At 36.0% G+C, this 22468-nt stretch overlaps 1 protein-coding gene across 2 annotated transcripts; it reads left to right on the plus strand.

Annotated features, from left to right (window-relative positions):
- Window positions 1–251: 251 nt before the first annotated feature.
- Window positions 252–22150, plus strand: SLC35B3 (solute carrier family 35 member B3). 2 transcript variants are annotated; one of them, XM_030446335.1, is made up of 10 exons: window positions 252–382; window positions 4553–4825; window positions 6084–6205; window positions 8107–8261; window positions 9178–9285; window positions 13260–13357; window positions 14844–14936; window positions 15343–15454; window positions 19660–19729; window positions 20830–22150. In XM_030446335.1, the coding sequence occupies exons 2-10, from the start codon at window positions 4625–4627 to the stop codon at window positions 20978–20980; spliced, it is 1110 nt and encodes a 369-aa protein (XP_030302195.1). In that variant the 5' UTR covers window positions 252–382; window positions 4553–4624; the 3' UTR covers window positions 20981–22150. The 2 variants fall into 2 exon arrangements, with proteins under 2 accessions (XP_030302195.1, XP_030302194.1); XM_030446334.1 differs by lacking the exon at window positions 14844–14936 and having other exon boundaries at window positions 305–382.
- Window positions 22151–22468: the final 318 nt, after the last annotated feature.

The following is a 22468-nucleotide window of genomic DNA, read 5'->3' on the forward strand; positions in this document are numbered from 1 at the left end:
AAATCCGGCGGGACTCGCCGCTGAGAGATCCATCCCATCCCTACCCAACCCGACCCGTCTCGTCTTGTCCCGCCCCCACTCCATCTCAGTAACGCCCCAGCCGCCACCGTGGGCGGTTCCTAAAAAACCAGGTCCCTCCCCCAGCGGAGGTGAGGTGGGAGTCGGAGAGCGTCGCAACCCGCCTCAGGCCGAAATAGCGGAACGCCGAGAGAGAGGAGCATTCTCGATGCGCTCGATGCTCCCTCCGGCCCCGGGCATCTTCGCCGCCACTTCCGGCGGCGAGCGAGGCCGGGAGGCAGCGAACGGGACGGGCGGAGGAGGACGATTGGCCGAGGAGGACGGTGGGGTGCCGCCGCCGCGCCCCTCCTCCCCTGCCACACAGGTACGAGGTGGGGCCGCCCGTCCCCCACGCACCGGGGTCGCTTCCTGGGAAGTGTCACCCGGCCACAGTGGGCCGTGGGCGCCACGCTGAGGAGCGCGGGGGGCCGGGTAGGGGTAGAAGGAGGCTGGGTCTGGGTGGCCAGGAGGGTTTTGTGTGGCTGGAGGAGGCGGTGTCCCCCGGCGCTGAGCCTTAGGGGCCCGTAAGCGGCGAGACGTTTCTTTCCGTGAGAGGAGTGGCGAGGAGTGGAGGCCTCTCGGTGCTTAGGAGCCTCAGTCCCGGCCCTGCCCCAGGCAGCTGGCAGGTGCTCGGGCAGAGCCACGTCTGTCCTGGCCTTAGGGCGTGGTATGGGCCAGCCCCTGGAGGCTGGCAAAAGAGCTGGGCGCCGGCAAGTGGCCATGAAGGAAGCTTCAAACGATCGTGCGGGTCCCTGTCCCCCTTGCCTCTTCTGCTTCCCGAGCAGAGACAGGTACGACGAAGCCAAAGATTTGCTCGAGTTTCCAACACATGTGTCCCTGTAGCCCGGAGCAACCCAGTTACGGTGCCAGCTGCTGCCCTGCCACCGAGATTTGTGGAATTGGCTACAAAGGATATGGATCTTGGCCAGGGCCATTGTGGAATATACTTTGTGTGGCTCATGCACGTGATTTTTCTGAGAATACAGAGATGCTAGGTTCTGCCAAAATGGCATTTTTAACGGATGTTGTACAGCATTAAATAAAACAGCCCCAGCTCCTTCGTAATGTGTTTTTTCTATGCTTTGTAAAGATTATTAACTTCTTGTACAGTGAAGAAATTTTGCTTTCCTAGTTACTTGCTCATTTTGTGTAACTTTCTCTTTTTTGTATAGCTATCTATTTTACTTGTCTGCTAGGTTAAAATCTTGTGCTGTATGGGGCTTTTCTTTCAAAGAGGAATGAGCAAAAAGTCTGATTTAAGGAAACAATTATATACACAAGAGAAAAAAAACTGATAGGAATATGCTATTTTGCATATGTGAGGACAGCTCATAAGCTACTTGACTCTTCATAAAACACTTTTTCTGCATGTTCAAAAAGTAAATCAGTTGCTGGGGGGATTTTGGTGGGAGGAGGATGAACAACATTTTTGATACTTTGTAAAATAACAGTTTGAGAATTCACAGTGGGCTTCAGAAGACTTCTGTCACTGTTGATAATAAAACTACTTGGTGAAGAGTGTTTCAAATACACTTATAGTTTCTTCACTTACAAACAATGTTTTTTGAAATGTTTCTTGAACATGGTAAATTTTTTGTTCCCTTTAGAACATACTAGAGAAAAAACAATTACTGTGCATCATCTTCTTATGGATAGCCCTGGGCATGACTAGAGCTATCTGTGTTGTTTCTTACTACTTTAGTGGTAGACTCAATAATCTGCCAGAAACTAAATGGACAGATTGTAAAATCTGATGGCGTTCCTGAGGAAATATTTAGAATATAAATAGTTGAAATCTGGAAAAATTGTGTTAGTTGTGGTGTGCTTTAATGCCTGAAGGCAGTTACACTACACACCTCCTTGCTTCTTTTTCCCCTCCCAGAGGCATGGGGGAAGAGGAAAGGGAAAGTAAAACCAGGAAAACTTACAGGCTGATATAAAAATTGCTAAAGAAGTGGTGGAAAAGTGGAAAAAGAGAAACAAAACAAAACCAGTGATGTTAAGGCAGTCACTCTTCCCACAGATACACCAATGCCCAGTTCCTGAGCAAAAGGTGGCTCACAATCCTCCCCCCCCCTCTTTCTTTTTATGGCTGAGCATGGTGCTTTACAATATGTAATATCTCTGGTTAGCTTGGGTCATCTGGTTGTATCTCCTCCCACACTCTTGCACACACCCCAGTCTGTTCACTGAGGGGAAGTAGAGAAACAGAAAAGGCCTTGTTGCTCTGCAGGCTCTGCTCAGCAGTAGCTAAAACATAAGCGTGTTATCAGCATAGTTTTTATTACAAATATAAAACACAGCACCCTACAAACTGCTGTGGGGAAAATTAACTCAGTCCCAGTCAGACCCAATACCTAAATACACTTGTTGCTGTTTATTTTTCCCTCTACTTCTGACTGTAACACGGGCATTACGCAAATAATATCTAAATTAGAAGTCAGAGTGTGGAATGTACATAGAAAGCAATGCATTATACAGTTTGCTCATGAACTAAAATGTCATCAATAGAGAAATTTTTAAATACAAAGTCTTTCCTTTATGGTGATTTGCCCATTGAACTAGAACTTGGGAGTCCTAACACTGCATGCAGTTCTTCTAGAGAGAAGAGTAATTCATGTCATGGTCTAATGACCAAGTAAGGCTCACCAAATACCTGCTACAGCTACCTTTACTCTGCTTTCCTTAATGGTGGAATGCTATAAGCTCAGGATGAAGGGGGGCTGCTCAGTCATCACACCCAGTCTTAACATAATTACTTTCATAACCTTTACCTTAAAAACTGTTCAGTTTTTTCTTCGTTCATTTCTAGGCTGCTCTAAGATGATATAGATATAGATACAGGATAGGATAGATATAGGATATAGATATCCTATAGAAGAAAAGGTAATATCTAGCAAAGTTTGTTCATGATTGCTTCATGCCCATTTGCTCTCGTGCTGCTGTCCTTAGAACTCTTTCCTCCTCAGCGGTAATCCCTCTGATACTTTTATTAAAAGCGAGTCAGTTTTCTTTTCAGCATTTTTCAAATCTTTTCTTTGACTCTGTCTTTGATGAAGGCTCAGTAGTGCCTCATTGCAGGACATTGGTGCTTTTCTGTTTTTACTGAAGAGTCTACTTCTTCCATTTTTCATGGCCACCTCATTACGGGATTGACTAGCAATCCACAAGAGTAAACTTTCTACCTTGCTTTGGTTTTTTGACTGAAGAGCTCTGAATTTAAACACAGATAGTTACTTAAGTCTCTAAACTCTTATTATAGTCCCCAAGCTATTCATAACTTTAATAGGAGTTTTGTTCCAGCCTGATTCTGGGTTGTATCATAAAAGGAAACATAGCCACATTGCAAGTTTAATACTAACCATTACTTTTTCAGCTAAACTTGTTATGTCTTATATTTTGTAATAAATTACCAAATAGTTACCAATTAAGTGTACCAATTACTACATTTATTGCATGATCTATCTTTTATATACTAGCACATTTTTCCATTTAAAAACAGTGGGAAAAGCATTTGTCATACATATGATGAGGGGAAGTATTTTTGAGCTGGGGAAAACAAACCACTAAATAGTTGAGACAGTTTAATTACTGACTGCTAGTGAGCCAGATGGTGACCTACACTTAAAAATCTTGTAACATCCAACTGACCAGTGGGTTTATCTTCAGGCTGAAAAGAGAAAAGAAAGCTTCAAATATCATACTATGCTGAGCTGGAGAAAATAATTATTTGCCTGTCAATCTATTAAGCTGCTAAATTCCTTCACCAGGCTTCAGTTAGCCAATTTTGTTTTCTGTTACATGTAGAGATGGCTACACGTGGTTAATATTAAAGGGTTGAATGTACCATAGACCTTATCAGATAACCAACATAATTTCTGAGACTTAATCTTCTTGTTTCCTTCTTCATTTTCTGTTCCTCGGGAGCTTGTGAGAAGTAGTGAATAAATGTGAGAATTAGGGGATAACCTCCTCCAGTTCACTGATTGTAACCAATAATAGGCTCAAATCTGTAGCTTTTTCAGGGCTTCCCATGTAGCAAACTGGTCTGATGTATTTCACCATGAAAAGGAAGTAAAGCAGACAGAACTGCAGTGTTTTAATACTAGTTCTTTCATTGGGATTTGATGATTGGGGATAATTTCTCTCCCCAAAACTAACTCCTCTGAGTATTGGCATATAAAGGGGCTAGTTTGAGCTATTGTGAAATTGAAGTCGGTTTTCTTTTGCTGGTGTTTCAGGATTTTCTTTGTTTTTTTGAGATTATAGGAAAACTACTTCCCATGTGAAGCAAAAGTGCTTTGATAAAGTGTTTGTTTCTGATAGTAACTGACATTAACCTTGGACATCCAAAAAGTTAAATAAATTTTGAGAATAAAAACAACCCAACAAAACTCTTACACCTTTGTATTTTCCATATAAATGGGACATTTGTTTACTCTTACTGTTGAAGTGCTATATATTATGTCTTACCTGACTTTAACATTTCTTTCAGCTTCCAGACCAAGGACACACAGAAGAGCAGAAAGAAGATAACAAGAGCACCGAATGCAGCGAACTAGGAATCATGGATCTGAAATTCACTTCATCCAGAAAATATGTTTCCATCAGTGTACCTTCCAAATCTCAAACTATGTCTCCTCATATCAAATCAGTAGATGATGTTGTCGTTCTTGGCATGAATCTCAGCAGATTTAACAAACCCACTCAGTTTTTCATCTGCGTTTCTGGAGTTTTTATGTTTTATCTAATCTATGGATATTTACAGGTAAATGCTGTTAAATTGTGTCTTAGAGCAATTCCTCCTATCCTTTCTTTCCAATAGCATAAGATGTATTTTAATATTTACAGATCTATGTCTAAAATAGGTATTGATTGGAAAGTCAAGCTTAGACAATGGCAACAGCAGTCAGTAATCGTGTAATATGATTCCTTTGTAATTTACATGCCTACAAGCTTTAGTTCAGTTTCACTTTCATAAATTGATCTTTTACCTGTATGTGCAAGATACACCTTTCAGTATTGTGTTGAGTGTGTATTTTTAAAATGGGACTTCATAATTCTGAAAACAAACAAATTGTAGAACCATACCAACTGACATGTAAGTCTTTATTGGTGTTGCAGCCTTTAGATCTCTGAGTTCCCTGAGTACCGTACAATGATAGTGTCTGTTTTCTCTGCTGTCCCTTCAGGACAGACCTGAAACTCCTACTATGATTGTTAAGCATAACTTCTATGCTCTTCCTTCTTATCTGTTTTCTTTTTTTTCTGCAGCAGCTCCATTTTTAGATTTTTGAATTTCAGTGAGCCTTCTCAGTAAAGCAGGGATTTAAAAAGCTAATAATTAAAAATCATCATGTTTTCAATTCAACTTTCAAAAACAGATGGGAAGTTTGTTAAAGTTACTTCCAAAGAGTTAGATTAGGTTATTGGTAATTGAAAGCAGAACCTCAAAAAGTAAAATAGTAGCCACCCTTTTGTTTCTAAAGCTGACACATCTGCATAATTCTTCCTGCAGTGCCTGTATTTTTTCTGTACAAATTGCCCTGCAAAATTATAAGCTTACAAGTGCTATTAAATACTCAAAGTATTAGGTGTACATTCCTAAGAGATAAAAATTAGCAGTAAAGAGGGAGTTTATATTTAATTTATCGTGTGCCATTTGTAAATTCTGGATAAAAGCAGTCTAGTGAAGTAAATGAACTGAAACCAACTGAAAAGCAGACAGAAAACCATCTATAATTTCAGATTAATATTAATGGATCAAACGTGTATCCATGACGAATTGATCCATTAATCTCAATGGGTTTATGTTGGCAGTAAATTTTCTCATTGCATTTTGGAGAATCTAGATTATCTTTTTCAATACTTTTGCTAGTTACATACAGCAGGTAAATTCTAGTTATCAACCACCAGCTGCAAAGGCTAGATTTATAAGTAAATAAATAAATAAAAATCTGTTAATTTTGTTTTGGTTTAATATTTTGCTCTATATATGTGACCTTGGTGGTTTTTTGTTTTTACAGGAACTGATATTTTCAGTGGAAGGTTTTAAACCTTTTGGTTGGTACCTCACTTTAGTACAATTTGGATTTTATTCGATCTTTGGACTAATAGAATTGCAGTTGATTCAAGACAAAAGGAGAAGGTATGTGTTTTTTGAATTATTTTACCCACTATCCATCGCATTATAAGCATTTTATATTTATGGTAAATTTAACTTCCATTGTTGAGATGTAAATACTGTGAGGCATTGGTAGCAGCCTTGTAGTAAAGATCATGTGAATTTACTGCACAATATCAGAAAATATTTTATAAACACCCATTTAGATTTCAGACCTGTAAGTATATCATGGTGAACATGATAGTCATTTTGTCCCACTTTCACAGAATATCCTATCTATAAAGGTATAGACTGACTTGTGTGGTGTTTGGGATTTTCTCATCTAGAAAAGGGCTGCTGCACTTCACAGCAATTGAATCCAGCTCTCACTGAATACATCTTCCTCAAAACTTGGCACCTCCACACCAAGAGGTTTGTCTGACATGCCGTGCCTCTTGGAGAGAGTCAGGAATCTCTTTTCTGTTTGCCATGTGGCTGTGTAGGTTTGCTTCCAAGGATGCACTTAGGTTTAACATTATTCATTTTAAGAGAGTACTCATAGCACCCCCTCGTAAATTACACTGTGTTTTCTCTGCAATTGACCAAGGAGATTCTGCTGTCTTGAGTCCTATATCTATGGGATAATTCAGTCTGATTCAGTGTGGCCAATTCTTGACTTCTCACTTCAGCCTCTGCAGACTGTGCATTGGGACCTTCTGGAAGCTTGAATGGAGGCTGTTATGGTGTATATGAATTTTAGAATTCCCTTAAATATTATATCCTGGTTGAGCATAACTAGTTTTCCTTACCTTATTCAGCCTTGGCTGATTTTTGCATACACTGGTTTTAGGTGAAAGAATTCTTTTATAGCCAAACAACATAACTTTGATAAATTATTCTTTTTATTTTAAACACCAACAACTTATATTTCAATGTATCTGACTTTCTGAGATGCATCAGATAAAATATTGCTTGGTTATCTTTTGGATGTTCTGTTGTTCTGTTAGGTTTTGATTACCATATAGCTGTTAAAGCATGACCTTGTAAGTGAGTTTTGTTGGAAAAATAGATCTTAAATATATTTTACATTTCACATATTTTCAATAACCTAGGGATCTTTTTAGAAAACAGTAGAACATCTGTTTCCTATTTTTTGGGCTGAATTCTCTATTTCTTAAATTTAAAATTTTTCTTGCATGCCTCAGAGTATGCCTGTATCACATGAGTTATGGTTAAGAGGGTTCCAGCAAGACATCTCATGTTGCCTCATGTGACTCTGACTATGGATAAAAAGCTGAATATGTGCACAGCAATAACTGTAAAAAATCTCAAAAGTCAGCAGTGATTGCTAAAAATTATCTGTTGTCAGGTAATGATTTCATCAAATTGCAAGCAATGCATCTTAAATGTTCAACCAGCAACTCTGTCCATGATATCCAGACTTCTCACTTACATAGTTCTGCTGAGTTATATAAAGCAAGAGTACTTTTTCAACTTCATTCTAAACATGTCAATGTTCATGTGAGAACTTTAACCAAAAAATGGACAGAGTGACCTTGACAGAACTAAGATTCAGGATAGATTAGTATACCGGCCTTCTGTGTTTCCTTTGGCAAATAACTTGAAGCCTTTGTCTTAATTCCTTAATTCTTTTGTAAATAATACACCTTCTCAGAAGCAGGTTAAAGAATTACTGCTTGAATACTTCATGAGCCAAGAAGTTTTTATTTCCTTGTATTTGAATGCTGTTTACTAGCAGTAATTGAAAGAGATTAATTTTGAAATCAGTCATTTATATGTGTTTTCAAATTATTACTATGGAATGGAATTCAGTGAGAATGGTGGTGGAGCTGAATTACAAACGTATTCCTTTATCTACATTTTCCAAGCTAAATCTCCTCTAGATGAGTCTGTAATACCAAGATTCATATGTTTATATTTTGTAGAATTCCTGGCAAAACCTACATGATAATAGCCTTTTTAACAGTGGGAACTATGGGTTTGTCAAATACTTCTTTAGGATATCTGAATTACCCTACTCAAGTCATCTTCAAGTGCTGTAAGCTGATTCCAGTTATGATAGGTGGGGTTTTTATACAAGGTAAGTGTTAGTTTGCTATAAGAATTTTTTATTGTTGTTTCTTTGGGAGGCAGTCATATATAGAACATTGTTAAATTCCACTGAAGTTCTTGGATAGAGAGTGGCAGGTAGCATTTTTACTAGAATCTATAATGATATATTTATGGTTTTGCAGTTAATTCTGGCCTAGTTGCAATAGAAAGCTGTAATTTCAGAGGAAGTTTACATAGGTATATGCATGCACAACAATATCATTTTACTAGGAGTTATTTTATTTTATTTTATTTTATTGCAGAGAGACTAGTATTCCCTGAAAGTTTTGTGAAAGTCTGTATTGTGTTGTAGTATTCTGAGAAGCTGTGTTTTTATTTTTTTTATTAGTATTTTTTAAAGAAAATCAGTTAACATTTTATGTTTGAAAAGGTTCCCTTGGAAGCTTATACTGAATTTACAGTTTCTGGGAAGGGAATATTTTATTCTAAACAAGATACACTAGCTCCTGCCTTTTCATTTCCCTGTTCTCTGTTTACCCTTCTTCACATCCCATCTCTCCCTAGCTAAAACACAGTGTAGGGTTCTAAAGTACACAATGTTTTTGGCAATGGTTTATCTCACATCAGTAAGGGTGCTAAAATGTCTGCTTAAGGGAAGAATCTTAAAAACTCTCCTGAGCTGCTTCCTCAGAGAGAATGTGCTTTCTGTCCTTTGGAGCCCCTCTGGTCCCAAGAGTCAAATATTATCTTTTAAGATCCTACTCCATTTTAGGAGCTGCTGTTTCAGAAGATGATAGTTCCAGTTGTGAAAGGCCAGAGCATTACTCTTAAGTAAAAGAATACAACTGAAATAGTTTTTACTTTGCCTTCTAGCTTACCAAGAGGATAAACATGAAATGATAGTGCTAACAAGCCCATTCATGTTGTTTGTGTTGCTTTTGTAGGAAAACGTTACAATATTGCAGATGTGTCTGCTGCCCTTTGCATGAGTCTTGGATTAATATGGTTTACTTTAGCTGACAGCACAGTTGCACCAAACTTCAACTTGACAGGTAAAGATACTCTATTTTAGAGTTTAACAAAATGCTTGTTTTTCCCTACAATAAGCTTTCTATAAAAGTTCTGAGATTTCTTGATGGAGTGTCTTCAGGTATCATAGAAAACAGGCAGGTGTCATAGACCAAAGGCTCAACTAGAACTATGTCTATGGCAGAGCAGTTCTTTATTCTAAGTGTTAGTTTTTAGGTTCTTAGCATTTTTGGAAATTCCACCCTTTAGGTTGAAATGTCTCATGATTTTTCTCAAGAAATCTTTCCCAGTAGATATGTTTAAAAAAAGAAAGGATAACATTCAGTTCGACCATCTTAAAACTTCTGAAGATCAGTTGTCTTTTCTGGTTAAATCTTTCAGTCTTTTTCCATTTCAGAACTGTTTGCTTCATATTAATAGATGGTCTCACTCAGATTTGCTGTAGTTCTTAGTTGGAGTGCCCAGATTCTACCTTCCTATACTCTTTCAAAAGCAAAGAAAAGATGTTAACCTTGGTGGGTTTAGAAATTTCTTTCTCAAAAGAATTTCTTTTAAGAAAGAAATTGTTTGGATTAAAATTGAATATTCAACTTCTAGTGTTTGGATTAAAATTGAATATTCAACTTCTAGTGTGTTCTTTTGAAATTCTGAGATGAGTTACAGCAACCATTATGTCAGATGTTCATTGTGAAACCTTTATTTTTTAATAGTGGAGGCACTGATTTTGAAAGTTTGTTCTTTAAAAGAATAATTAATTATTTTTTTTTTAGGAAAAGACTTTTTTTCCTCACAAAGTATTATTTCATCTAGTGTTAGTAATGATAAGTTTGTGATGTTGTCTAATCTCTATATCTTTTGCCTTGCTCATAAATTAATTCTGATGCCCTTTAATGTAATCTTAGTGCTTCTAGTATTAGAAGAAATCACAAAAATCTCAATTACATAACCTGCTGTGCATTTAATGTGTTTATGTGTGCTGTAACTGGGTGGCTACTTGAAAAGATACATATTCGGAGTACAGCATGACATTGGTATGCATGTAATTGTATTCTAGTGTTTCTGATTTATAGATATGTTTCCATTATAGCTGTTTCTGACTATAGACTCTAATGCATTTGCATACTCATCAATCATTTTTTAAAATGTAAGTTGTTTTAAGTACGTGCTGTGACTTAATTCTGAAATATTTGGAAAGTTTAATTTAATGGGATAGGGTAAAGTGCAGCAAATGTAGCAAAGTAATGATGCCCTCAAAAGATCTGCAGAACACAAGATAGAAAATTTTATAAACAGAGTTGTTTTTCATTGCTAATTTATTTTTAATGTGTCAAGCAGGTCTGTATGTATTGAAGCTTAGAGTACTACCATTTGGAGGAAGTTAGTTTTGTGAAAGTAGAATATAGAACTAGAAATCTGAAGTCTGTATCACCCCTTAGGAAGGTGATGGAATATTCTCCTTATCACATTCCGAGAATGTGATCCTTTTCTTCAAGAAACATATGGACTTTTGGTGTTTCAGAAATACAGATCTGCTGAAGACTGAAACTAGTAAAAAGAATAACTATAAACTTTGGTCACTTTGCATCTTCTTTTGAATAAGTACACTTTTCTTGATGTAAATTACAGAATAAGAACTGAAAGTGGAAATTCAGATTTTAATTTTGTATATTCATAGGGTATCTTCATAGAAATAACAAAACACTTGAAGTTATGAAGACTTTAAAAATATAAGCAGCAAATTAAATATTAAACTTCAGAATTACTGCTTTCTAAACTTGCAGTTTTATGTTATTGGTGATTTACTGTCCTGTTAATTTCTGAGTTCATTCCAGTGATTTGCACATATTTATGTAAAACTATTTCCATACAAACTGGTATGATTCTAGCTTGATTTCACAGAACTTCTACTAACTTGTTAAGAACAAAGCTGTTTACATTTAAATGTTATAAGAGAGCAAAACTATGCTGTGAAGTAAAACAAAACTTTTAATCTTTGTTTGATGCAAATACTAAAAATGGAGCATGAGCAGACATAAAATACTACCTGGATGAACAATTTTACAAGTCCTTTTTTTTTTTTTTTCCTTCCCCTCCTCACTATTGAAATATAATCTCAGTATTGCTGGTGCAAAAAAGGAATTTACCAGATTTTGTTTACACATGAAAGAGGTCAGCCAAGAAGAGAAACCCTATTCTGCCAGAACAGGTACATACTTGTGACTAAGGAAGAGGACTACTTAACAGCTCAAAGCATCTCCTAACATTATCAGATTGTAGAGGTAGTGGTAGATATCAAAAATAGATGTGAATAATAAATAGAGCACTTTTGAAAGAGAAGCCAGAAGAGAAGGGTGTGCAGGTGGAGAGAGTCTTGAAACATTGTTGCTCTTACAAACTTGCACATTTCTGACATAACTGGTGCAAGTGGAAATAGACTGTTTCCAGTGAAGACACAGTAAAAATACTAATTGCGCGTAAATTCCCCCACTCTAGACTCTTTGTACAGGTGCAGTTTAGTCTTTTGCATTCTGAGGTGTTTTGTCAGTAGCTTCACTGTTGTTACAGTAGTATTACTTGTTTAGTTGGCTCTACTCTGTCTTCTAATTGTGTGGCAGACTTCTGATATATGGAGTTTTAAAGTGGTCTTAATAGGCAGGTGAAGTCCAAACAACTCTAATACATCTTGGGGGAGGATTTGCAAGTGAGATAATTCATTGCCTAGGAATTTACAGAAATAGCTTATCCAATAGCTTATCCAATAGCTTATAAATGTATTAGAAGTGTTAATATTTTAAAGATTTCAAGCATCACATTAATAGCATAAAATACACCTTAATGTGGTGTTAGTGTAAGACCATAAGTTTTAATTTAATTCAGAACCAATTTAGGACCAGTTCTTCCAGCCATTTTTATTCATGGATTACATACCATGTGATATTACTGGACTCATTACCAAACTATAACTGCTGGTTTGAAAGTTCCCATACTTACAGAAGTTTGGCAAGGAGATGCCACCTTAAACTGCTTTGATGTTAAAAATGTTGAATATTTCAATTTTTAAAATCCCAGAAGCTGGGATATTTTTTTTTCTCTGTCAAGACCTTGTACTCCAACTGGTCCATCAGAATATCTGTTTTGAGACCTCTGACAGTAAGAATATAATGCTTATAAAATATAACACTGCTAGTTTCTAGTCTTTCACTCCTCATTCTTCCCTGACACTTGCAGTGTTTTAAGGAACCAAGACTAGAAGAGAGTAAATATAATTCTGATGGCTGTTATCTTTTGTAATGTTATATACTTATAAAAAGTGGCATTTCAACCTGTGTGCATTGTTAAATAATACAGTAATGAAAGAACTGAAGGATTGGGAAGTTAATTGTGACTTGCATGGATTAAGAGTTATTAATTTTTGTTATTGGAAAGCTGATAAAATTATTAAGGGTGTAGTGACTTTGTGGTGAACAAGTATGGTAATCTAAAATCACGAGGTTTGTACCTGAACTGTAGGGTTTTTTTAAATAATACTTCAGTAATGAAAGATTTCCATTGTGAACTGTGTTGCATTTGTTTTAGAGTTATATCTAAAATTTCTATTTACCTTCATCTGGAAAAAATAATCTAGGATTAACTACTCAAAAGAGTATGTTCTGTGGTAATTTATCTTGATTAAAAATACCTAAGTAAATGTGGACATTCTTTTACCCTTGCTACTAGAAAAGCTATAGCTAACTTTTTACAGCAATGTCCAGATTTTCCTATCAAGGTAGAGATACACAGTGCTCAGGGGTTAACTTGTGGAGGGAGTGAGGGTAGACAGTGCTTTACATTCATATAATAAAACAGTTTACTGATATTTAGAATACAATATAGAGGAGGGATATTACTATTTTCTATTTTTCTATTTTTTATTTGAGAGTAAGTAGAGTGGTTTTCATCACTGTGCTTTACTGATAAATATTCTGAGTGGGTTTTTGTTTGTTTGTTTCTACATTAGGTGTGGTCATAATATCCCTTGCCCTCTGCGCAGATGCAGTTATAGGAAATGTACAGGAAAAAGCTATGAAGTTGCACAATGGCTCTAATTCAGAAATGGTAAATACCAGATTTGCACTTTTAAAATAACATCTTAGACAAGGCATACGGTGAGAAAATATGAAACTTTATTTGCTTTCCCATATATAAAGAAGAGCTCTTGGTGTACTATTCTTGTCATCCACAGCATGTCTTTCATTGCTGAATTTGGAACTTACCCTGGATTAGCAATTATTAAAAGAGAAAAAATGTCTTGTGACTGAAATAGTAACCACTGCTCTGAAAGGTTATTCATGATTTTGCCTTGTGTGTGATGGGATAGAAGTGACTTGTATCACACTGTGTAACAAGGAACTAGCAATGTAGTGCTCATTCCTAGTTGTCAAAAATACAGTCCTTAGGTAGTTCAGGAGAAAAGCTGGATGCAGAGGCAAATGAAGAACTAGAAGCTAACTTTTGTCTTGTTGACCCCTGTAAAATAAGAACTCTGAAAATCAGGTCATTTTTTTTTTTATGAGTTGGAATGTAGTTCTGCTCTTGAAAGTTCTGCTCATCCTCCTTTATTGTAGATCAGTGATAAATGTTCTGTTGCATTGTTATCAATTGTTAATAGCTACATTTTTGCAAATAGTTGAGATAGCATAACAAGAAAACAATAATGAAACCTGTGTAAAAAAGAAGTAGTCCTGTAATTGGCACTGAATTTTGAAAGTGTAGTGGATCAGTGTGTTCTGGTTAGTAATGTGCAGAATAATTCTGTTCACTGTCTCCCTCTTCATAAGAAAAGGCCACTAAATATTGTCCAAACAGCTGAATGCTTTCCACTGTATGGGAGGATGTACGGATGGGCTGTTACAGCTTCTGCTGTTGCCTTTATGTGGGAAAGGACAGGGAGAAGATTCTGCTGTTGCTATATGAAGATAGGAATTAATTAAAGGCACAGACAAAATTAATAGCTTGTCTCTTTGCTGAGTGTAGTCTGTTCTGAGTACTGAATTAAGCCATATCTGAAAATCTTGTATCCTGTAGCCATAATGCAGGTGTGCCATGGTTGTGAACTGAAGTGACACAGATGAAACTTGCATGACATGTACGGCAGTTCATGGTGATTATGTGCTACCCTTTGCCCATTTAATGCAATATGGATCTTTACTGTGCAGGATAAGTAGCAAAAAACCAAATACTTTTAACATATTATTCAAGCTATCAAATTATATAGCTGTGTGAAGTTTTATTTAGGCTATGAATTTCTGAATTTGAAGGATTTACCACAATCAGCATTGACATCAAGATATTATTAACTGACTAGCTCATAGAACTTTTTAGGTAGTTGTGAGTAGGAGGAATTACTCAGTTATTATATTTATTACTCAGTTTTCACTGTACATCAGCTCTTAAAAAAATCCTAGTAAAAATATCTTAAAATGTTGCAAATTTAGCTCTGAGAAGCTGAAGATATTTTAATAGGATCAAGCACTTGGAAGCATTTTATTTTGCCCTTCTGTATAGTGTCACCTCATAATTATTTTCTCTTAAACTATTCTAGGTTTTGTATTCCTATTCAATAGGTTTTGTATATATTTTATTTGGATTAACATGCACTAGTGGATTAAGCCCTGCAGTAACGTTTTGCTCAAAGGTAGGTGTAAAGATTTCTGTTTTTCTATGAAGAACCTAATTGGAAAATAGTGCTCTGTATCATTCAGAAAATCTCACCACTTCTCAAAGTTATATTTTCATCATGTAAACTGTTTAAATTTTATAATCCATACACTAAGCAAGTTGTTACAGGTTTTGATGTATAAAATAGGGTAATATTTTAAAAACTAAAGCAAAATCACAGGACCAGATTTATGAACTTATAATTTCATTATTAGTTTTCCATTAATTAACTAAACCTAAATAAGGATCTTTGCATGAATGCATTGTTGAACAGCTTATTATTGCTCAAGCAGTTGATTAAAGTCTGTAGTTTTATGTCATTTTGCAATACCTCAGGGTTTATATTACAATTTACTAACAGGCTTTTTTTGTTGTTGTTGCAGCATCCAGTTCAGACTTACGGTTATGCATTCCTTTTCTCTCTGACTGGATATTTTGGCATATCCTTTGTTCTAGCTTTGATTAAAATCTTTGGTGCCCTTCTGGCTGTAACAGGTAAGAAGAAATATTATCTTTACTGCATTTGGTATCAAAACTCAATTTATTATTTAGGACAGAGCTTTTGAGAACTATTTTTACTCTGGCCTTTTTTCTGTTCTTTGTGCTCACTGATCTTGGTTTGTGTAGCATGGATCTTCACCAGCAGTATATGTTTGAGAGCATCCTGGTTCTTTCCATACCACAATTTCAACCTTGAAGAGCCTGTTAAGTAATCTTGTGCATAGCCTTTGCTATGTTTTAATACAGAAACAACACTGTTCTCAACAGAGGAATTAAAATGGAAAGGATGTGCCAGTAAAGCATAGTAGGCAATGTTACAGTCTCAAAGCACAGATTTCCTACAAATGGTATTGCTAGAAACGTTGTGAAGAACTCTCCCAAGGCTTCTAAATGTCCATACATTCTCAGTGGAATTCTTCTGTAGCAATGTACACTCCAGTTAAGAATAAACTCATCTGGAACAAATTCTGACTTTTCTGATGGTCCCCTCAGTTCTTTGTATTAAACTGAAGGAAACAAAGAGTGTATTAGTTTTGGACATCATCATTTGAACTAAACAAACTTCTCATGGGCAGTATAACAGCTGCTGTATTTTCTCTAAATTCCAACTGTGAATTCACAGGACAGGTACAAGCCTGTTGCTAATGACAGAATCAGAATCTGTCTATTCTTTCAGATCTTCTAATTCTAATTAATTCTAACTAGATCTTCAGATCTCATTTCAGATCTTCAGATTCTAATAATCAGACTTATCTGCACTAAAATGCTCTGGTTATGTATCCAGATGGATAAGGAAAAGGGAGATGTGATACAAGAGAGAGCCACAACAATTTTGTATTTTCAACCTTAGTAGATACTCAGAGTTGACTCTTACCCATATGCAATTGCACATGCTCTTCATGTTGAGTGATAACTCATCTGAAAAAAATCATGTGGAGAGACTGAAATCCTACTATCTGAAATTATCTGGCTGTCTATGAATGAGGAAGCCACTGAGCACAATGAGTCTCAGCACTGTTCTAGCAAATTATGTCATCTGGTTATTCTTGGTCTTTAGTAATGCATTGGCTGAAATGTGCCTTAGAAACAATGACATGTATTGAAACTACACATATTCTGTGTGGAAAGCTTCAGGGAAGGAAGTGCATTCAGACCTTACTGATACTTTGCCTGAGATCCTTAATGGAAGAAGCAGTATAATAAATTACTAAATCAAAGGAACTGCTAATCAGACAGATGCAATAGAAACAGAAACAGTTCTGTGGCTCAGAACTTACTCGTAGTAGTTCATTGTGGCTTTTATCTGTCTTTGTGAGGCCATGGCATATTTCAGGATGTGGTGTTAACTGAGTGTGGAAAAGCTTGATACAGCCAAATGACATAACTGCATTACAAGGGAATGCTTTTGGCCTGTATCATTATAAGTTTGTAAAAGAGTCAAGTGATTTAAGTGTTTACAAATCAGAATATCCTTAGCTGCTGGGATAAGGGAAATGATCCTGTTGGTCATTTTAAGAGCAGATAATTGTCATATTAACATTTTTCATGTATCTAATGACAGTAAAGGAAAAGCCTTGACACTTGATCATTTTTCAGCATCTTCCTATACACCTGTTTTCCTAAAATTATTACTCTTTACTGTATGAAACTGCTTTAGACTGTAAAATTTTTTGTCTGTAGAAAACTGTTGCTCCCAAATTTAAAATTTAACTTGAGTGTATTTTTCAAAAATCAGTCATGGTTTATCTAGCTTCTTCTGTCATTTCTGTTGTCATTACAGTAGGCTGTCAGGATCGGTTACACCAGGTTTGTGCATTCCTTGGGTTACCTTTTGTTCAAACTGCAACCATGAGTCACAAGGGCCTGTGGGGGAAGATGTAGCAAGATGCTACTTTCCTCTCTTCCCTCTACTCCTAAAGGCTGGTTTCTGTCAGGTCATGCTCTACTTCATTCACAGTAGTGGAGAGGAAAATATCTATTAACTGTTGCCTCTGCAGCACTTCTATTTCATGGTTGTTGTTTTTTTTAACAAAGTTCAGTGCATTTCCTGACTGGAAATTGGGTGTTGGTTCATGTATTAAAATATCTCTTTCAAAAAAGGGAAAAAAAAAAAAGCCTTACTGTGCTAAAAATGTTTCAAAATTATGTGGAATAACAAACCCTTCTCAGGTTGTCTTATACCTGACCTTGACAATGCTAACATTTGAGCCCTTTCTGTCTTGCCTGTAGCAATCTGAAAATGTTTATTGTGCCTTGGAAGAACACCACATTCATTACTGTCCATCCCACCCCCCACCCACCTTCCCCCTTCTTGGAGGGGATTGGGGTGAAAGAGTTTAATGAAAATTGTATTTCTATTAGCAGAATGAGAAATTATCAGACTTAACTGGGAAAATGAAGAAAAGGCACTTAATTTACAAGGAAATGGTTACATAAATATTTTAATTAATAACTGATTTGAAAGAGCAGAAATAATCCTAATTAGAAAAACTGAAGTAATTTAACCATTTTTTAAATTATTCATCTGTAAACTGTTTTCTAATTAAAACTCAATTTTCTTTTTCATTCTCCTTTAATTTTTAATGTAATAGAAAATAATTTTATTTGAGGTGCATAAATTTCTTAAATTGTAAAGAAAATTGTTACTAAAAAGTTGAGCTTGGTGCCATTAAAAGCTGTTTCTTCTGCTAAAGAATATTCTTGTAAGTAAACACTTGTTTGTAGAGAAGGGCTGGGATGAAACTTGCTTTACTGGTGGTAAGAGTGTGTGAAAATGCATCAGTGGTCATTGGTTTCTTTTGACATTATGTTACAGTCTTCAGGTACAGACAGTTTTACTGGGGTCTGTCATAAAAGGGAAGCCTGCACTATTGTATAGCACCTTCTCAGGCCCTTAACCTTCATAGCTAAACTTGTACACCTGGCTGCATCATTACTTTTTAAAAAACATTTTCTATAATTTGTATTCATTGTTTGATTTTGTTTCAGGGATAAACTATAACTTTCCAAGTACACAACTTGCTAGCAACACTGTGTTCTTTTTCATAGAAAATTCATTAAAATTGCTCAACTAGTTGTTAATACAGTAGTTAAGTTTTGAGTAACCCTAACAGATAGCTTCCTTCCATGTTCATAGGTGGATTTTGTTCTCAGCTCTTCTTACTACCTTGATTCTTTTAGTGATATGGTCACATGTAGAAGAAGGTCTCTGAATGGTTTTGACAAAAACTTCCTAATGCATAATTGTTAAAGTCAGACATCCTTGGTCTGTTAGGTTTCCAACAAGAATTCTATTTCTCTGCACTGTTAATTTCCATTAATTTAAAAAGAACAACAAGATGCTGACCTGAGTTCTCTTAAAAATAAATCCAGAAACCCCACAGAACTGTAATTACATGATGTGGAAATGGCAAAAGGCTTTAGGATTTAAACACTAGTCCTATTTTCTCTGCATTTCCTAGTCTAGTAATCTGGCATTTGCTGTGTTTTGGGGATCAGACCTTGGTTCATACTCAGCCCACACATACCAGTACAGAATGTAGGAGATGTCTGTGGACCCTTACCCTGAAATGACTACAGCTGCATTCCACAGAGCAGTCAGTGTTGCTGTATGGCTTGGTTTGGGCAGCTTTGATAGACACTTTCACCAGAAGTGACTCAAATTATTACCTCGTGCATCTGAAAGGCCCTGAGAAACACATTTCTCTGGAAAAAATGATTGTGTGTTCCTCAAGTGTTGCTTCACATCCACTCCTCATGGAGTGGATACATAATACTTCTTCCTGGGCTTTCCTGCAATAAGGTACCCAGGTAGCATCAGTTCTTTCTGCTTTAACAAATTAGTTGAGATCATCAGTTCTTTGCAGGGATCATTTGTTGTTTTCAGGTACTGTGAACTGGTATATTGTGAATTGGTTATCATGAAGTTATTAAATAGCAAGTCTTGTTCTGGAAGTTTCTCTGCTGCAGATACTGTAACTGAAGATGAAACTTCAGTGTTTCAAGTAGCAGATGGCTCTGGTGCTGTTTTGTGCTGGACAGGACATCTGCAGTCTGTGTTTGCACCAAAAATGATCATTGTTTTAGCTAAACACTTAATCATGTCATGAAGTTGTATGTCTACTAATATTACAGACTATGTTGTATGCTTTTGCTGTAACTGACTTGTTAAAACAGTAAATATTTGTTTTCCTCCTCAGTAACAACCGGAAGAAAAGCAATGAGCATTGTGCTTTCTTTTTTGTTCTTTGCAAAACCATTCACATTCCAGTAAGTATTTATAGTTACAAATGGGATTTATGTATTTTATAAAATATTATGTTATGAATATATAGCAAAAGTAATTAATCATATTCAATCTTTAATGCATTTGGTTTCTAATCTTCTACAAATGTTGGCAATCTGCTGTAAATATTGACTAGCTTGTTGATGCTAATCATGCTAAAGAACATAATTTCCATTTTTCTAAAGACAAGCTATTCTGTGTGTTGGCATTTGTTTTGTTTTGTTTTTTCCTAAAGAAAAATCTAACACAATATCTAGCACTTATGATACTTAAATTGGTTATGTAATTTCTGTGTGGAAGGCGATTTGGCTAAAATAAGGCATTTTCTCCATTATGGTGCTGTTTCCCCTTTTCCAAGTTCTGATTTGAGTTCTTAGCTAGCTCATTTAAATAACTGCAAGCTTGTATTGATACTTTAGATTGTAAGATTTTTGAGCTTGAGTTTCTTCTCTATTTTGAATTTCAAGGAAGAGCTTATATTGAAAATTAAACTTAAGTTGCCACATTGATCTTAACTGCTTCTGTTTTGAATCAAGATAGCATTTAATTATATTGCTACTTATAAATTTATCTGAGATTTAAGAGCAAAGGTTACAGACAAGTGCTCAAATGAAATTTACTTCTGTTTAAAAACTTGAGGCTTAAAATAATGGAGAGATGAAACAAAAATGTACTTACATTGAGAGGTATGATATAAGGCACTGAGTGAGAACAAATTTTGGACCAATAGTAGAGAGTCTTGCTGTCATAACTGTAAGAAGGAAAAACATGCTTAAACCTCTTAGGACTATTTTATTCATGTGAGAATGGTAGATAGTCTTCAGTTATTATTTAACTATAAATGTGCCTTAGTAAGCTTTCCAGTCAGGATGGCTAAGGAAATATGGAAGGATAATAACATTAGAGATTCAAACAATTTTTTTCTGAGTCCACTAATTTGTGATTGTTTGGGTTTTTTTCTTTATACTCTTCTCTCCTTGATGCAGGGGCTTTGTCTGTATTTAATCCAAATATATTGATATGTAATTACCACAGATAAAGTACTAATGGTAACATTTTTTCCCCTCTTCTCCTTCCCCTTTAGGTACGTGTGGTCAGGCTTACTGGTTGTCCTTGGTATATTTCTTAATGTTTACAGTAAGAATATGGATAAAATCAAACTGCCTTCACTTCATGGACTTTGGAAAAAAAGTGTGGAAGAAAGAAAAACAAGGACGTTGTCACAAACTGTATAGACAATGGTTTATGCCTTGCCCAGACTAAGACATTGTTTTATTGGAACAGATTTCAACTGATTCACTTTCCAAAGGGAACATTAATAAAACCAAAGGAGCTGAAGGCATATTGTGTGCTTGCAGGTTGCTAGAAAATGCACATTTTTGTGAGCCCTTTCTTCAGAGCACTTGAATTCATCGTGAGGCGTAGGCCAGTGTCAGGCAATGAAGGACCCAGCGGCTCCTGGCAAAGCGCTGAGAAGCTGCGCTCCAAGTGGGACACAGTGGGAGATTAATTTGGGCATTTTAATATTGGCCACGTGGCTGATCTGAGATCAGTTCTTTGATCTGAGTGGTTCTTTGTTAATTGTCTAGGTGGAGTAATTTAAATGTGATACTGTATTAACATCTAATGGAATCTAATCAGCAATCAGTTGACCAAATACCAATTTTAAAGGTGTGGAAGGTTTAGAATCTGGTATGTTGTCACTTTTTTTTCATTTTAAATAAAAACATTGGGGTTTTTTTTAAGTTATTGATTAGATCATCACGGAACTTGGTATTTATTGTAATAATTGAAATTTTTATGAAAATTTTATGGTGTTACTCTTTTTTATTATTGCTTGCACGTAAAATAATGAGATTGATTTTTTACAGTCAACACTTGTGGTTTTTGAAGGGGGAAATGGGCTTTTCAGCCTGAATGGGGTCAGAACACAATGAAAAAGTCATGATTGTAACAGTGGTGCCAGGAAACTGTTATTTGCTTATTCTGTGGTGAAATACAAAATTTTTAGAGGCCTGTGATCCTTCATATCATACTTGTGTAAACAAACTCTAAATTAGTGACATCAAACTCTTCATTTTCGGTGTTGGAGTACAGAGTAATAGAATCTACTAGAGTATTTGGAATGCATGTTTTGTCAGTCTTTATCCTGTGATGAACTTAAGAGGATCAGAGTACAGATTTCAATTTTCTTTATTTAATGACAGGAGGAGACAATGTACTACCAGCCAGTCATTTTCATCCTTTATTGAGGAAAATCAAGTCCATTTATCTCTCTTTGATATTTAACTCACTTTTTAATCGCTTGCCATCTCTTTCATGTTATATATTTAACAATAGCACTTAAAAATACTGGTCACCTTACAGTTCATCTTTCTCGTGTAGTCATGATTTCTTGTGTTGTTGTTGTGTCCTTAGATGCATTTTGGTGTGTGTTCTTTCAACTTAGACAAAAGTAAATTGTATGGCAGAATTGTATAGTCAGGAAGAATGTACAAAGAATTAAATATCTCACAGGATTGCCTTTTGCTAAAAATACTGGTCTATGACAGTATTCGAAACGTGCAAAATGTTTGTCAGACATTTAGGAAGAATGGCTGTTCCAAGGAGCTTGTAATCAAAGCACAGACAAAAAAATGTGCCTTAAATTTTCCTTATTTGGTTGGTAGCTAACATATGCCATAGCAAGTATGTTATAAAATCCAACATGGAGTGACATGGCC

This window comes from Calypte anna, chromosome 2, assembly GCF_003957555.1.
Source record: "Calypte anna isolate BGI_N300 chromosome 2, bCalAnn1_v1.p, whole genome shotgun sequence".
Lineage (NCBI taxonomy): Eukaryota > Metazoa > Chordata > Aves > Apodiformes > Trochilidae > Calypte > Calypte anna.

What these genes read in the sequence shown, in the direction of transcription:
- SLC35B3 (XM_030446335.1), top strand. Translation starts at nt 4,625, where the DNA reads ATGGATCTGAAATTCACTTCATCCAGAAAATATGTTTCCATCAGTGTA. An exon ending in AGGTGGGGTTTTTATACAAG is followed by an intron (nt 8,262 to 9,177) that starts GTAAGTGTTAGT and finishes TTGCTTTTGTAG; the next exon opens with GAAAACGTTACAATATTGCA. An exon ending in TGCCCTTCTGGCTGTAACAG is followed by an intron (nt 15,455 to 19,659) that starts GTAAGAAGAAAT and finishes TTTCCTCCTCAG; the next exon opens with TAACAACCGGAAGAAAAGCA.